Below are 13784 nucleotides of genomic sequence, written 5' to 3'. Positions count from 1 at the left end.
AACCAATCAAAGCTATCTTTATAGTTAGCCGAGCCAATCGATGAGTTGAGTGGGCTGGACTAAGTACGAATCGAAGGAGTCGGCAAAAATAAAAAATGGCGCCCAGCTCGAAATCTGAGAAAGATAACAACAAACAAAAACAACAGCGAAAATACAAAGACCATATCATCAAACTCCTCACGCGTGGGCGGGTAGGTAGAAAGAAAGATTGTGAACCAAATGTTACATCTCCAGTGCGTAATGTAGATAATAAAGAGTGTGTTATTGGCATGTTTAGCTGTAGCTTCATTAAACGCATTAATGTGACCCTCTGAGTTTATTTAAATATGTATAAATATCTATGTATTCATCGTTTATGAAACTGTTTGTGGCAGTAATAGTTTTAGTCCTGTTTGGTCCATGACATTCAGTAGTGAGTTATTGTGGCCTATGTGGTTACTTAGTAAACATTACTATGTATTTTTGTGTGAGCTTTGAATGAATCGTATACATGCCCTCACTGTTAATGCTCATTAAAGAAGTGTAGAAACATGAATGGCATAATACTAGATGGACATCAACTTCATGTGCTTGTGTTGGTTGTAATATGAAATATTTAAACTATTGACTATATTCAAACTAAAAATATTTGAATGCAAAAACATCTGCAGCAGTTGTCTACCAGCTGTGATTGACAACCCAGATTTGAAACTTTGCTTCCTTTGCTTTAGTATTTAACTATGTTATAACATTCTCTCTGTATGCCAGCTGAATGGACAGCTCTCTCAACGGCTTTTCCGGAAACTTCCTCCTCGTGTGTGCATCCCGCTGAAGACCATCGTCAGTGAGGAGTTCCTCAGAGCAGGGTGAGAAGTTGTGGTCATATATATATATATATATATATATATATATATATATATATATATATATATATATACATACATACATACATATATACATACATACATACATACATACATACATGCATACACTGGTGGCCAAAAGTTTGGAATAATGTACAGCTTTTGCTCTTATGGAAATAAATGGTACTTTTATTCACCAAAATGGCATTCAACTGATCACAATCTTTAGTCAAGACATTAATAACTTGAAAAATTACTATTACAAATTCAACTACTTGAAAGAGTTCTCATCAAAAATCCTCCACATGCAGCAATGACTTTGCAGCTGCTTGTTATTCTAGCGGTCAGTTTGTCCAGATACTCAGGTGACCTTTCACCCCACACTTCCTGTAGCACTTGACCTTTCACCCCACACTTCCTGTAGCACTTGACATAGATGTGACCGTCTTGTCGGGCACTTCTCACGCACCTCACAGTCTAACTGATCCCACAAAAGCTCAATGGGGTGAAGATCCGTAACACTCTTTTCCAATTATCTGTTGTCCAATGTTTGTGTTTCTTTGCCCACTCAAACCTTTTCTTTTTGTTTTTCTGTTTCAAAAGTGTCTTTTTCTTTGCAGTTCTTCCCAGAAGTCCTCCTGAGTCTTCTCTTTACTGTTGTACATGAAACTGGTGTTGAGCGGGTAGAATTCAATGAAGCTGTCAGCGGAGGACATGTGAGGCGTCTATTTCTCAAACTAGAGACTCTGATGTACTTATCCTCTTGTTTAGCTGCACATCTGGTCTTCCACATCTCTTTCTGTCCTTGTGCTTTTTTTGACAGTTGTGCTTTATCTTTGAAGACTGTAGTGACACCTTTGTATGAAATCTGCAGTTTTTTGGCCATTTCAAGCATTTTACAGCCTTCATTCCTCAAAACAATGATTGACTGATGAGTTTCTATTGAAAGCTGTTTCTTTTTTGCCAACTGTGTTTGAAATAATGGCGTCATATAAAGTGATTTTCTAGTATCAAATGATCAATTTATCATGATTACTCGAGGATAAGGTGTTGGAGTGATGCTGCTGTCTAGATTTGATCAAAAATGACGTTTTTCAAATAGTGATGCTGTTTTTTACATCAGTAATGTCCTGAATATACTTTGTGATCAGTTGAAAGCCACTTTGGTGAATTAAAGGACCAATTTCCTTCCAAAACAGCAAAATCTGAACATTATTCCAAACTTTTTACAGTATATATGAACTATAGCCTGCCATATGATGTCCATCATTTAAATAAAATAAAATAGGCCGATACAGATATTTTGCTTAGATATTATCTTTCTCATCTTATTTTGTCATCAGATTACTGTTTTATTTAGGAATTATGCTTTGGAAAATGTATGGTGTTCTAACAATATATAATTTTCATTTAATTTCATTTGGATCATTTGAATAAAGGACCGGACAAAATTTTAAGAGAGCTACAATGAATGATAAATACAATAATATATAGATATATATAGATATATATTTGAAATATAAGTATACTGTATATAAATATAATTTTTTAAATTGTAGTATTACAAATATTTATGTGAGTGGAAAAAGATATTTAGCATTTCTAAAACAGTTTTTCAGTTCTAAACTCACATTTTACCTATCAAAATTAAACTTTACTATTAATTCACATTATGCTTATTCAAAATAATTTTTCAGATTTCATTTTAGTATGATTATCTTTATATTACACACAAAAAATTCATTATAAAATTCAAAATAATGTCATTATATAAAAAATAATCCATGTGTTTTCATATCAGCGTTTTCATGCTTCTAGTATGGCCATTAATTGGCCAAAAAACATTGGTGGCCAATACATCGATGCATCCCTAAAAAATGGAAAAATAAATGGTGTGTTTGAGTGCCTGTGTACCTGAACTAGTGAGTAAAACAAAGATGGGCTCTGTTGTAACGTAGCACTGTATGTGTTGTTTCATATTGCCGTCATTTTCACTTTGTGTTTCATTTCCTTTGTCATTCAGGGATCACCTGAGTACAAAAATGTGCATAAAAGCTGCAGTATTTAGGGCATACTTTCTTCCTGGTGTTCCAGCATTTGGAGTGTTGTTGATGCTTCCTTCAGTCATTGTTTAACGGTTTCTCTGCTGTCACAGGCACATATTCCTGGGCTTCACTAAGTGCGGTCGTTACGTGCTGTCTTACACAAGTGACTGTGGAGAGGATGATGATTTCTCCTTCTACACGTATCACCTGTACTGGTGGGAGTTTAACCTGCACAGCCGCCTCAAACAGGTACCACACAAACACTGAGACTAACAGAGCAGTGCTGACCTCAACATGCTTCAACATTCACATCTGTGACTTCTCTTTTTATGTTTATTTTCTTGAACGCGTTTCTGCATGGAACAATCGGCAATGCACTCTTTAGTGTCGTTAGGAACGCATTGATTCAGTTTAAAGGCTTGTAGCGGTTACAACGCGTGTTGGATTTGAATAAGCCTTTATGTAAGAGGAGGAGATGGTTGATCATTAAGCCTATGTGTCTTTCTCTGTGCAGGTGCATCATGTGCGATTGTTTGCGGGTGAGGATATTTACAGTGACCTCTATCTGACTGTGTGTGAGTGGCACAATGATCATTCCAAGCTGGTTGTCTTCGGCTTCAAGTAAGAGTCTCTCCCCCTCCTCTACACTGTACTTTATGAGTGTCCATATATCTGAACGCGTGTGTGTGTGTGTGTGTGTGTGTGTGTGTGTGTGTGTGTGTGTGTGTGTGTGTGTGTGTGTGTGTGTGTGTGTGTGTGTGTGTGTGTGTGTGTGTGTGTGTGTGTGTGTGTGTGTGTGTGTGTGTGTGTGTGTGTGTGTGTGTGTGTGTGTGTGTGTGTTTCAGCACGCGCAGCTCCAGTTCAGCCCTGATGAACATGATGATGAGTGACGAGAACAACAGAGACATTTACATCACCATTACCTCAATGCCTCCAGCACAACCCTGCAAACAGTGCTGCCCAGCCTCATCTGTATCCACCATACGCACCGGTATATTATAATATTACACACAATTTTTATAACACATCTGAAGGAATAGTTCATCCAAAAATGAAAATGTTGTCATCATTTACTCACCCTCATGCCACCCCAGATGTGTATGGCTTACTTTTTTCCCCAGAACACACATTAAGATTTTTAGAAGATATCAGGTCTGTAGAACCATGCAATACAAGTGAATGGTGACCAAAGCTTTGAAGCTCCAAAAAGCACATAAAGATATCATAAAAGTGTCCAAACGACTCCATTATGATAGGTGTGGTGAGAAACAGAGGTCCTTTTTTACTATAAATCTACACTTCCATTCTTTGTGCATTTCGCTTCCTACTGGGTAGGGAGGAGAATTTGTAGTAAAAATCTGTTTTGCTACCACCTATCACATTGCTTCTGTGAACTTGTGCGTCAGATGGACGCTTTTGGAGCGTCTCACTTTGGTAGCGTCGCGTCTCGCTGGTTTTCAGCGCCTCTAGTTATGAGCGCTGTGTTTTTAAGTCAAGTTCAAGATTGCTTTTATTGTCATTCAACCATGTGTGTACACAGGGAGAACAGTACGATGTGCAATTTTAGGATGATGTACGGAGTTAAACATAGATTGAAACTTTGAAAATCGTGTCTTGATAACCTAGCTTGCCCCAGCTGTCTTTGAGTGCAAAAGCGTGTCTGTGCAAGGCTGTGCTGCCTGCTCGTTGGTTTGATGATAAAGTAGTCCACATGACTTGTGTACTATTTTCCAAGTCTTCTGAAGCCATACGATAGCTTTGTGTGAGGAGCGGACTGAAATTAAAGTCAGTATTTTGCTGACAATCTCCACCGCTGCTCTTAAATATCATTTGCACTTGAGGCAAAACGGATCACGTGCCTCTTGTCACTGATATCAAAACTGGTGCAATGGCCATCAAATGAATTCATACGGGTTTGGAGCAACGTGAGGGTGAGTGAAATGATGAATGAATTTAAATAATGAATGATCATTTATGTACTCTAGACTCTCTTTCTGGTCATGTGTGTGTAGGAGGGGAGTGTCTGCAGCACGGTTATGTTCTCAACGCTCGCTATCAGGTGGTTTATCCATTCCCGACGTTCCAGCCGGCGCTGCAGCTGAAGAAAGACCAGGTGATTCTACTGAACACCAGCTACTCTCTGGTGGCCTGTGCCATCTCCCTCTGCCCAGGTACAACACTGTTTCTTTGTCTGTGTCCTTGCGTGTGGTTTGTTTGTTCGTTCATTTAAAATATAAAAATTCTAGTTTCAACGTAGCTATACCGCAACGCAACGTAGTCTTCTGTCTCTCTATTTCTCCACAGGAAACGGGCAACAGGACAGTCAAAATAATCAGATTCTGTACAGAAAGAGAGAAGTTCCTTCCTCTTCTTCTACATCTGCTGGACCTGTATCTCCATCTTCATCCTCCTCTTCATCAGCCTCGTCCCAGGGGTCACCTGACATCAGACAGATAAAGCCTCATGTCACTCCGCTCTCCGCCGTGCGAGCCAGAGAGTTTGCGGCTGATATTTTCCGGCGAGCTCAGGCCGGAGCAAGAGATGGAGATGCTGATGGACGAAAGAGAGACCGTGACCGGTGCAAAGTCAAAGAGAAAGGAGAAGACCAAGCGAGAGAGAGACATGAGCGAGACCCTGAGGACCCTGGACCCTCTGCCGCCGCCTCAGAACAGAACCAAAGTTTAGCTCCACCCACAGAGCCAGAGGACAGTGTGATGTGTAACACAGTCGTGTCTCAAGGGTCCACATCCCCTGTGTCCTCTCCATCTCCTCATGCTCATGAGTCTTCATCTTCCTCCTCGTCAGAGCCAGCTTATGTCAACTACACCACTCTGAGATACAGACTACAGCGGCCCGGAGCATCAGAACAGACAAACGGTACAACATCAGTGGTATTACTGTTAACCAAAACTATATAAAAACATTCTAGTTAACAAAACTGTGAAAATAACATAAAATTACTCAAAATACAGATTTGTATAACTTGTTTTGAGTTTGATTCTCATGAAAAGAGATCTAGATAAGGATGGGTGATAAAAGCATAAAGTCATTTAGGTTTAAATAAGGAAAGTCACAGAATTTGACATATTTTGGATAAGTTGAATGTGTGAATGTACAATCATGATATGCCCTAGTAGGATGGTTTAACCACAAAAGGCTGAGATTTATTTAAATAAATATACAGTCTGCGTGTGCTGAACACTTCAAATTGAATGTGTGAAGCCGGCTGCTCATGCACCGACAACGCGCATCATGATTATCACGCATGTTTTGTGTGTGTGTGTGTGTGTGTGTGTGTGTGTGTGTGTAGATAAAGCATGCAGCACATGCAGATTTAATATTTTTAGAATTAAAACACCTGTTCATTAAGCAAAATGCTTATCCGGAGGTTTGAAGTTGATGTCAAAAACATACAAACATTTTATATATATTCCCTCCCTTTTTGTCCCCAATTTGTAACGCCCAATTCCCAATGCGCTCCAAGTCCTCATGGTGGTGTAGTGACTCGCCTCAATCCGGAAAGCGGAGGACGAATCTCAGTTGCCTCCACATCTAAAACATCAATCCGCGCATCTTATCACGTGGCTTGTTGAGCACGTTACCGTGGAGATGTAGCGTATGTGGAGGCTTCACGATATTCTCCACGGCATCCACGCACAACTCGCCACACGCCCCACCGAGAGCGAGAACCACATTATAGCGACCACGAGGCGGTTACCCCTTGTGACTCTACCCACCCTAGCAACCGGGCCAATTTGGTTGCTTAGGAGACCAGACTGGAGTCACTCAGCACACCCTGGATTCCAACTCACGACTCCAGGTGTGATAGTCAGCGTCAATACTCGCTGAGACACCCAGACCCCCTGATTAATTTGTTTTTCTAAAAGTTTTCCATCAAAATAAAAGCTCAATTTAAGGAGAGGATTGAAATAAGGAATTGTAACAGAAATGCTGTATATTACTACTGTATTGTAAAATGTAATATTAATAATATATCAGATTTTAATAGTATAGCAATAATAATAATTACATTATATTTAAGCAATATGTCACAAGCAAGACTGTTGTACTATATAAAAACTTTCATCAGTGCTTTTTATTTATACTGTAATTTTCTACTGCGCAGAACTATATTTGACAAGAATATAACTTGTGAAGCATTTTTTTACATTTATGCATTTGGCAGATGCTTTTATCCAAAGCGACTTACAGGGACAATCCCCCCCGGAGCAACCTGGAGTTAAGTGCCTTGCTCAAGGACACAATGGTGGTGGCTTGAACCAGCAACCTTCTGATTACCAGTTGAACTGATTACCAGTTATGTGCTTTAGTCCACTACGCCACCACTTCATTTGATAAAAAACACAGAATTTGGGTAAAATAAAACTGATTTCGTAGGGCACTAATGTTCTATAATAATTCTTGAGATGTTTGCCTTTGCCGATTGGAAAGCTTGATGCCGTCAGCAATAATAGTAACACAGTACAAAATCACATATTACGCAACTTTATTAACAAGCTTTATTTTCTCTCAAAACGTAAAGCGATTGGACATGTTTTATTTACCAAATTCTTTAAACATTGCTGGATAATTTGAAAGTGCTGCTCAGCATTTTGACAGATTAAAAGGCACCTTTTAATGCCTAAATGATGCAACAATGACATAAAACAAGATAATGATTATAATTATGATCATTTGTAGTGCAACCTCTGATTTGAATGCACATTGCATACCATGCATATTTAATAGCAAGTCTTTTTTCTCTCTATAGGAGAAGATGATGATGATAAAGTTCAACTTCCTTTCAGTGTGACTGACCTAAAGGGGCGAAACTTGCATCTGGTGACCGGACCGTACAGTGGACAGGTGTGTTTGTCTGCATGCAATTGTGAGTTTGTATAGTTTGGGGGGGTGGCCATTGCACCCCTATATTTGCCTCGAGTACCCCACTCTACCAAACATACGTGTCCTACCAAAGATTGCATCCTAGTACCAACACTAAATGGAATACTATACAACAATACACATACATCATATTTGGTTTTCTGAAGGACATTGTCAAGCAATAATGTTTGCTGTGTTATGTTGTTTCTCTCTGTCTCAGTGTGTGTGTATCGAGCAGCTGACGCTGGATTTTGAGTATCTGATTAACGAGGTCATCCGGAATGATGCTGATTGGGGCTCTCAGTTCTGCTCCTTCAGTGATTATGATGTTGTCATCCTCGAGGTGTTACGGAAAAACTGCTTGGAATGCATGTTTTGTAACAACTGGGATTGTTTTACATTTTTGTGGAAATTAAATGTGATCCGGGTAATATCATTTGCATGTGTTCTGTGTTTCTATGATAACAGGTTTGTCCGGAGACAAACATAGTGGTAATAAACATTGGACTATTGCTGCTGGCATTCTCTAACTGTGAGGACGAACACTGCAGGTACACAGACACACACGTATTTACACACCATAAACCTGCACACATAACATGACAAAAAAGGCCAGTTTTGGACCCAGAAGATTATATCAGATTGGTCAGTTAGTTTTTATGTACTGTGAACATTATTATGTCTCTTTCTCTCCAGACCCAAGTCCTATCACTCTAGTCTGCAGGTCAGCTGGGACCTAAACACAGGAGCGTGCCACACAGTCGGTGTGGGTGACCTCACCGAGGTCAAAGGTCAAACCAGGTAACGACCTGAGAATACGCTGCTCAGGAATTTGGACCATTGTCTTGATCAGCACTTTGCTGTTTGTCTCTTATTCTCTTCATTCAGTTTGTTTCTCATTTGTTTGTTGTCTCAGTGGAAGTGTGTGGAGCTCTTACAGGAAGTCGTGTGTGAACACTGTCATGAGGTGGCTCGTCCCAGAGAGCAGCTCACGCTACATCAACCGCATGACCAATGAAGCTCTGCACAAAGGTGTGTACTACGCACAAACCTCCCATTGACTGTTCTTAAATTAAGCTAATTGTCATTTTCACACCCTAAAGGCCCCGATATACTTTTAGCAAAATGGAAGAATGAGTGTGACAACATTGCAAACAAAATCTGTCCCAAAAAAAGGCGTTTTTGAGTTTGTTTTAATGGTTTGAAACAGCTCGCCAACGCCAGCTCTCAGACAATTTTCCAACACCATGTGTTTTTTTTTTTATCAGTCTACAAAAGGAACCAAATCTACTCAAATACTCTTAAGTGCTCATTCACTTTGTTGTTTGAGATTCAGCTCTATTCATGTGCAAACTGCTGGCGAAAGCCACTCCTACATCTTCCCAAAGTGAGATATGTCTCTAATCATCATTCTTTTTCTGTATTCTGCTCATTTACACCTGTATGACACCTGGTTATACACCCGTTTTTGCAGTAATGTCAAAGTTATCATAAAATACAATAACAGCTTATCAACTGACTTGCTATAGCTAGTAAACTGTGTTTCAACAAACATTCAGTAGACTATAAATAGCCTGTATAACATCGCAAAATAACAGCTTATCGACTGACTTGCTATAGCTAGTAAACAGTGTTTCAACAAACATTCAGTAGACTATAAATAGCCTGTATAACATCGCAAAATAACAGCTTATCGACTGACTTGCTATAGCTAGTAAACTGTGTTTCAACAAACATTCAGTAGACTATAAATAGCCTGTATAACATCGCAAAATAACAGCTTATCGACTGACTTGCTATAGCTAGTAAACTGTGTTTCAACAAACATTCAGTAGACTATAAATAGCCTGTATAACATCGCAAAATAACAGCTTATCGACTGACTTGCTATAGCTAGTAAACAGTGTTTCAACAAACATTCAGTAGACTATAAATAGCCTGTATAACATCGCAAAATAACAGCTTATCGACTGACTTGCTATAGCTAGTAAACAGTGTTTCAACAAACATTCAGTAGACTATAAATAGCCTGTATAACATCGCAAAATAACAGCTTATCGACTGACTTGCTATAGCTAGTAAACAGTGTTTCAACAAACATTCAGTAGACTATAAATAGCCTGTATAACATCGCAAAATAACAGCTTATCGGCTGACTTGCTATAGCTAGTAAACAGTGTTTCAACAAACATTCAGTAGACTATAAATAGCCTGTATAACATCGCAAAATAACAACTTATCGACTGGCTTGCTATAGCTAGTAATCAGTGTTTCAACAAACATTCAGTAGACTATAAATAGCCTGTATAACATCGCAAAATAACAGCTTATCGACTGACTTGCTATAGCTAGTAAACTGTGTTTCAACAAACATTCAGTAGACTATAAATAGCCTGTATAACATCGCAAAATAACAGCTTATCGACTGACTTGCTATAGCTAGTAAACTGTGTTTCAACAAACATTCAGTAGACTGTCAATATCCTGCATAACAGCAACAAAATAACAGCTTATCGGCTGGCTTGCTATAGCTAGTAAACTGTGTTTCAAAAAACATTCAGTAGACTATCAATATCCTGCATAACAGCAACAAAATAACAGCTTATCGGCTGGCTTGCTATAGCTAGTAAACTGTGTTTCAACAAACATCCAGTAGACTATCAATATCCTGCATAACAGCAACAAAATAACAGCTTATCGGCTGGCTTGCTATAGCTAGTAAACTGTGTTTCAGCAAACATCCAGTAGACTATCAATATCCTGCATAACAGCAACAAAATAACAGCTTATCGGCTGGCTTGCTATAGCTCGTAAACAGTGTTTCAACAAACATCCAGTAGACTATCAATATCCTGCATAACAGCAACAAAATAACAGCTTATCGGCTGGCTTGCTATAGCTCGTAAACAGTGTTTCAACAAACATTCAGTAGACTATCAATAGCCTGCATAACAGCAACAAAATAACAGCTTATCGACTTACTTGCTATAGCTAGTAAACAGTGTTTCAACAAACATCCAGTAGACTATCAATAGCCTGTATATAGATCTTTATTAATAACCTTTTAATGAATTGATGTTCTCAACAATAATGTAAGTAGGTCATAAATAGAGATCTGTATGCAGTCTACTGAACGTTTGTTGAAACAGTTTACTAGCTTATAGTAAGTCAGTCAATATGCTGTTATTTTGCTATTTGGCACCATCAAAATAAAGTATTACCCACATATGTAATTTTAAATAATCATAGAATAATTTACTGATCTTGTGTGAAGTTGACTCAGAGGCATGATATCACTGATAACACATTTTAATGTCGTATTAGTTACTGTTTTACATGTAGTCTTGTGCTTCCGCATTTTAAATGCTCCTCTAAACGCCTCCCCCCTGGCATGGCTGGTGTCTGAATGTGTGCTACGTTTGTGTATTTCTGGTCATTGCAGGTTCATCTCTTCAGGTGTTGGCTGATAATGACAGAGGCACGTGGATTGTTCTATGAGAGAGAATCACACAAACAACCGCCCCATAAGAGCTGCTGTGCTGTGGGACCCACAGAGGTTCAGGACTCAAGATATGATCAAACAGTCACACATACTCTCTACAATCAACGCACATCTCTCAGTGTTTGTCTTGTTTTTTACATGTATCTGTGTGATAGTGTAGAAACGTTCACTTCTTCAGGATATTTCAGGGACATACAGTGAATTATATCAAACTATCACTTTCATGAACAGCCACATAAAGACATTTTTGGGCCTAGCAAATACATGCTGCTCAGACCACCTTAAATGCTTGTAATAGCACTGGGATCATCTTGTTCTGTAGACCTTTAATGTGTCATCTCATTTTGAAAAGTTGGACATAAAATATGTCCAAATATAAAACGCCAACTGTCGTCTGATGTACTAAAACGTCCCTGTTCCCTTGAATATCTGATTGCAATGAAATGAATTTCTGGTTCATATTGTGTTCCTGTTTGAAAATACTCCAAAGTAGGTATTTGCTCATTTTGAAGTGAAAAGTGTTTGGTTTTGGCCAAAAAGCATTGCCTGATAATATTCTTCCTAATTGCAGAGAAGGGACCTTTTTTTTGGGGATAAATCTATGTTGTTTGTTTGATTTGTTGCAGGATACAGTTTACATTGTTTAGGACTTGTATCGAAGGACTGTGTAATCAGCCAATCAGAAGCTGTAGCTCCTCTTTTTTTCTTTTTAAATACTGGTCGTGGCCTCACAGCTGGACTGGATGAGTATATTGTTTTTACTCAGTATTGTTTTTATTTTTGATAAAAATTAAATTCTTGCATATATTAATATCTATGACTTTTTTGTTTATGAAATATTTCATCCTAACTGCAGTAGAGACCGCCTGGAGAGGACATTTAAAGGCTGAAACATATTCTACACAATTACGTCAATGTAGACTCCTCTACATATGCAAGCTCAATTTTGTGTGTGGATGCATTACAAAATGTGTCAGACCACAATTCATAACACCACGCAAATTTTGACACATAGCCGTCTCAAAGTTGTCACTATAGCGGACATTAATGCGAACCGTCCACTTCTGTGGTGAGCTTTCGCTTTCAAGTCAACTACTGTCATGATGGAGCAACAGTTTGAAGAGAATATTGCAGAGCATGGAAGGCAATATTAACAACTTACCTGAATAATAAAAAAGCCAGTTTAATGGCACCTTTTAAGGTAACTCTACCCCTCCCTTGAGTACTGAGTACTTGCACAGTTTGTAACCACCACAATAACACACAAATGCACTTAACGTATGTTCAACCGGACCACACATTGGCAATGCATTAGCCAAGTGCTCACATCTCCTTATGAGAAAGTGGGAGTTTATTTGCTGAGAGTGCTGACTGACACTGCTCCAGTGTGGTAAACATGCACACTGTGGTGGCGTTTACAGAATGAAGAGGGTGAGGATATGGTGCAGTGTTTCAGCTGTGGCCATAACACCATATCCTCACCCACAGGGGGAAAGGACGCACCACCCAGTATGTGTGCATGTAGCTCAAAGGATTCACACCCTTGCTCCATCTTCTTTGGGAGTAAAGGATGCCCAAGCTGCTTTATGAAACCCAGAGTGTTGCCCAATATGCACCTCTTTCTCCACCAAAACCAAAGAAAGAAGGTTACAGGTTTTGGTGGCAGGTAACAAAGACCAACGCAGTAGAGCTACTGTGGGCCGAGAGGGATTATATGATGGCAAGAGACTGTTATGGCACCTTGCGCCAGTCAGACAGTTCATTCTGGCGGTCCCGGCCTATGTTGTCTAGATGAAAAGACTGGGCATGGCCATGTGTCGGTCTGCCGAACCTTTCACAGCTGAGGACAGTGCAGCAGTGAGATGGAGCGGTCTGTATATGAGGGAGGTAGAACTCCCAGATCAGTGATTGTCACTCTGACAGAGGTGGTCCATTGGTGCTTCCTCAATCGTTCACACCTGAGGCGTTTCCTTAGTGATTCAGCTCACTACTGTCCAAATTATACTTCGGTTTTGCATGTTGTTGTCACATACATGGCATTGATTGTACTAAAAGTGTCATAAAGCAGTAGTAGGGTGTATGCGTCGCACAAGTCCATATGGGTCAGCGCTCAAAACCGTATACTTTGGGAGTCTGGGTAGCTCAGCGAGCAAAGACGCTGACCCATGAGCATTGAGAATTGGGCAGGTCGAGTTAAGGAGAAAGGCTGATGGCCCAGGCATACTTCGATTGTTTGAGTTTCGGATCGGAACGTGCCTCTTCCTCTATCTGCGCATCTTATCACATGGCTTGTTTGAGCATGTTACCGCGGAGACGAAGCGCATGTGGAGGCTTCACACTATTCTCCGCGGTAACGCGAGGACTTGGAGTGCATTGGGAATTCCAAATTGGGGAGAAATAGAAAATCAAAGAAATAAAACATAGACTGTAAAAAAAGATGGACGACGCCCCTTCGCTCTTTTCCATTGGTGAGAACTGAAGCCGCCAGTGTCCCGATATGGCGCTGACATC

General features: G+C 39.6%; 2 protein-coding genes across 2 annotated transcripts in view; both read left to right on the top strand.

Annotated features, from left to right (window-relative positions):
* The window catches only part of LOC127651300 (transportin-2), a 76838-nt gene that overhangs the window by 17744 nt on the left and 45310 nt on the right, over nucleotides 1-13784 (top strand). The window lies entirely within an intron of this gene.
* Nucleotides 76-12069, top strand: LOC127651302 (DDB1- and CUL4-associated factor 15-like). The gene is made up of 13 exons (XM_052137084.1): nucleotides 76-191; nucleotides 748-845; nucleotides 2998-3136; nucleotides 3402-3508; nucleotides 3733-3878; nucleotides 4900-5058; nucleotides 5192-5764; nucleotides 7659-7753; nucleotides 7992-8114; nucleotides 8240-8322; nucleotides 8468-8572; nucleotides 8688-8803; nucleotides 11214-12069. The coding sequence occupies exons 1-13, from the start codon at nucleotides 96-98 to the stop codon at nucleotides 11267-11269; spliced, it is 1896 nt and encodes a 631-aa protein (XP_051993044.1). The 5' UTR covers nucleotides 76-95; the 3' UTR covers nucleotides 11270-12069.

This window comes from Xyrauchen texanus, chromosome 11 (assembly GCF_025860055.1).
Source record: "Xyrauchen texanus isolate HMW12.3.18 chromosome 11, RBS_HiC_50CHRs, whole genome shotgun sequence".
Lineage (NCBI taxonomy): Eukaryota > Metazoa > Chordata > Actinopteri > Cypriniformes > Catostomidae > Xyrauchen > Xyrauchen texanus.
Note: the sequence above shows the minus strand (reverse complement) of the source record. Positions and strands in the feature narration are given on the sequence as shown.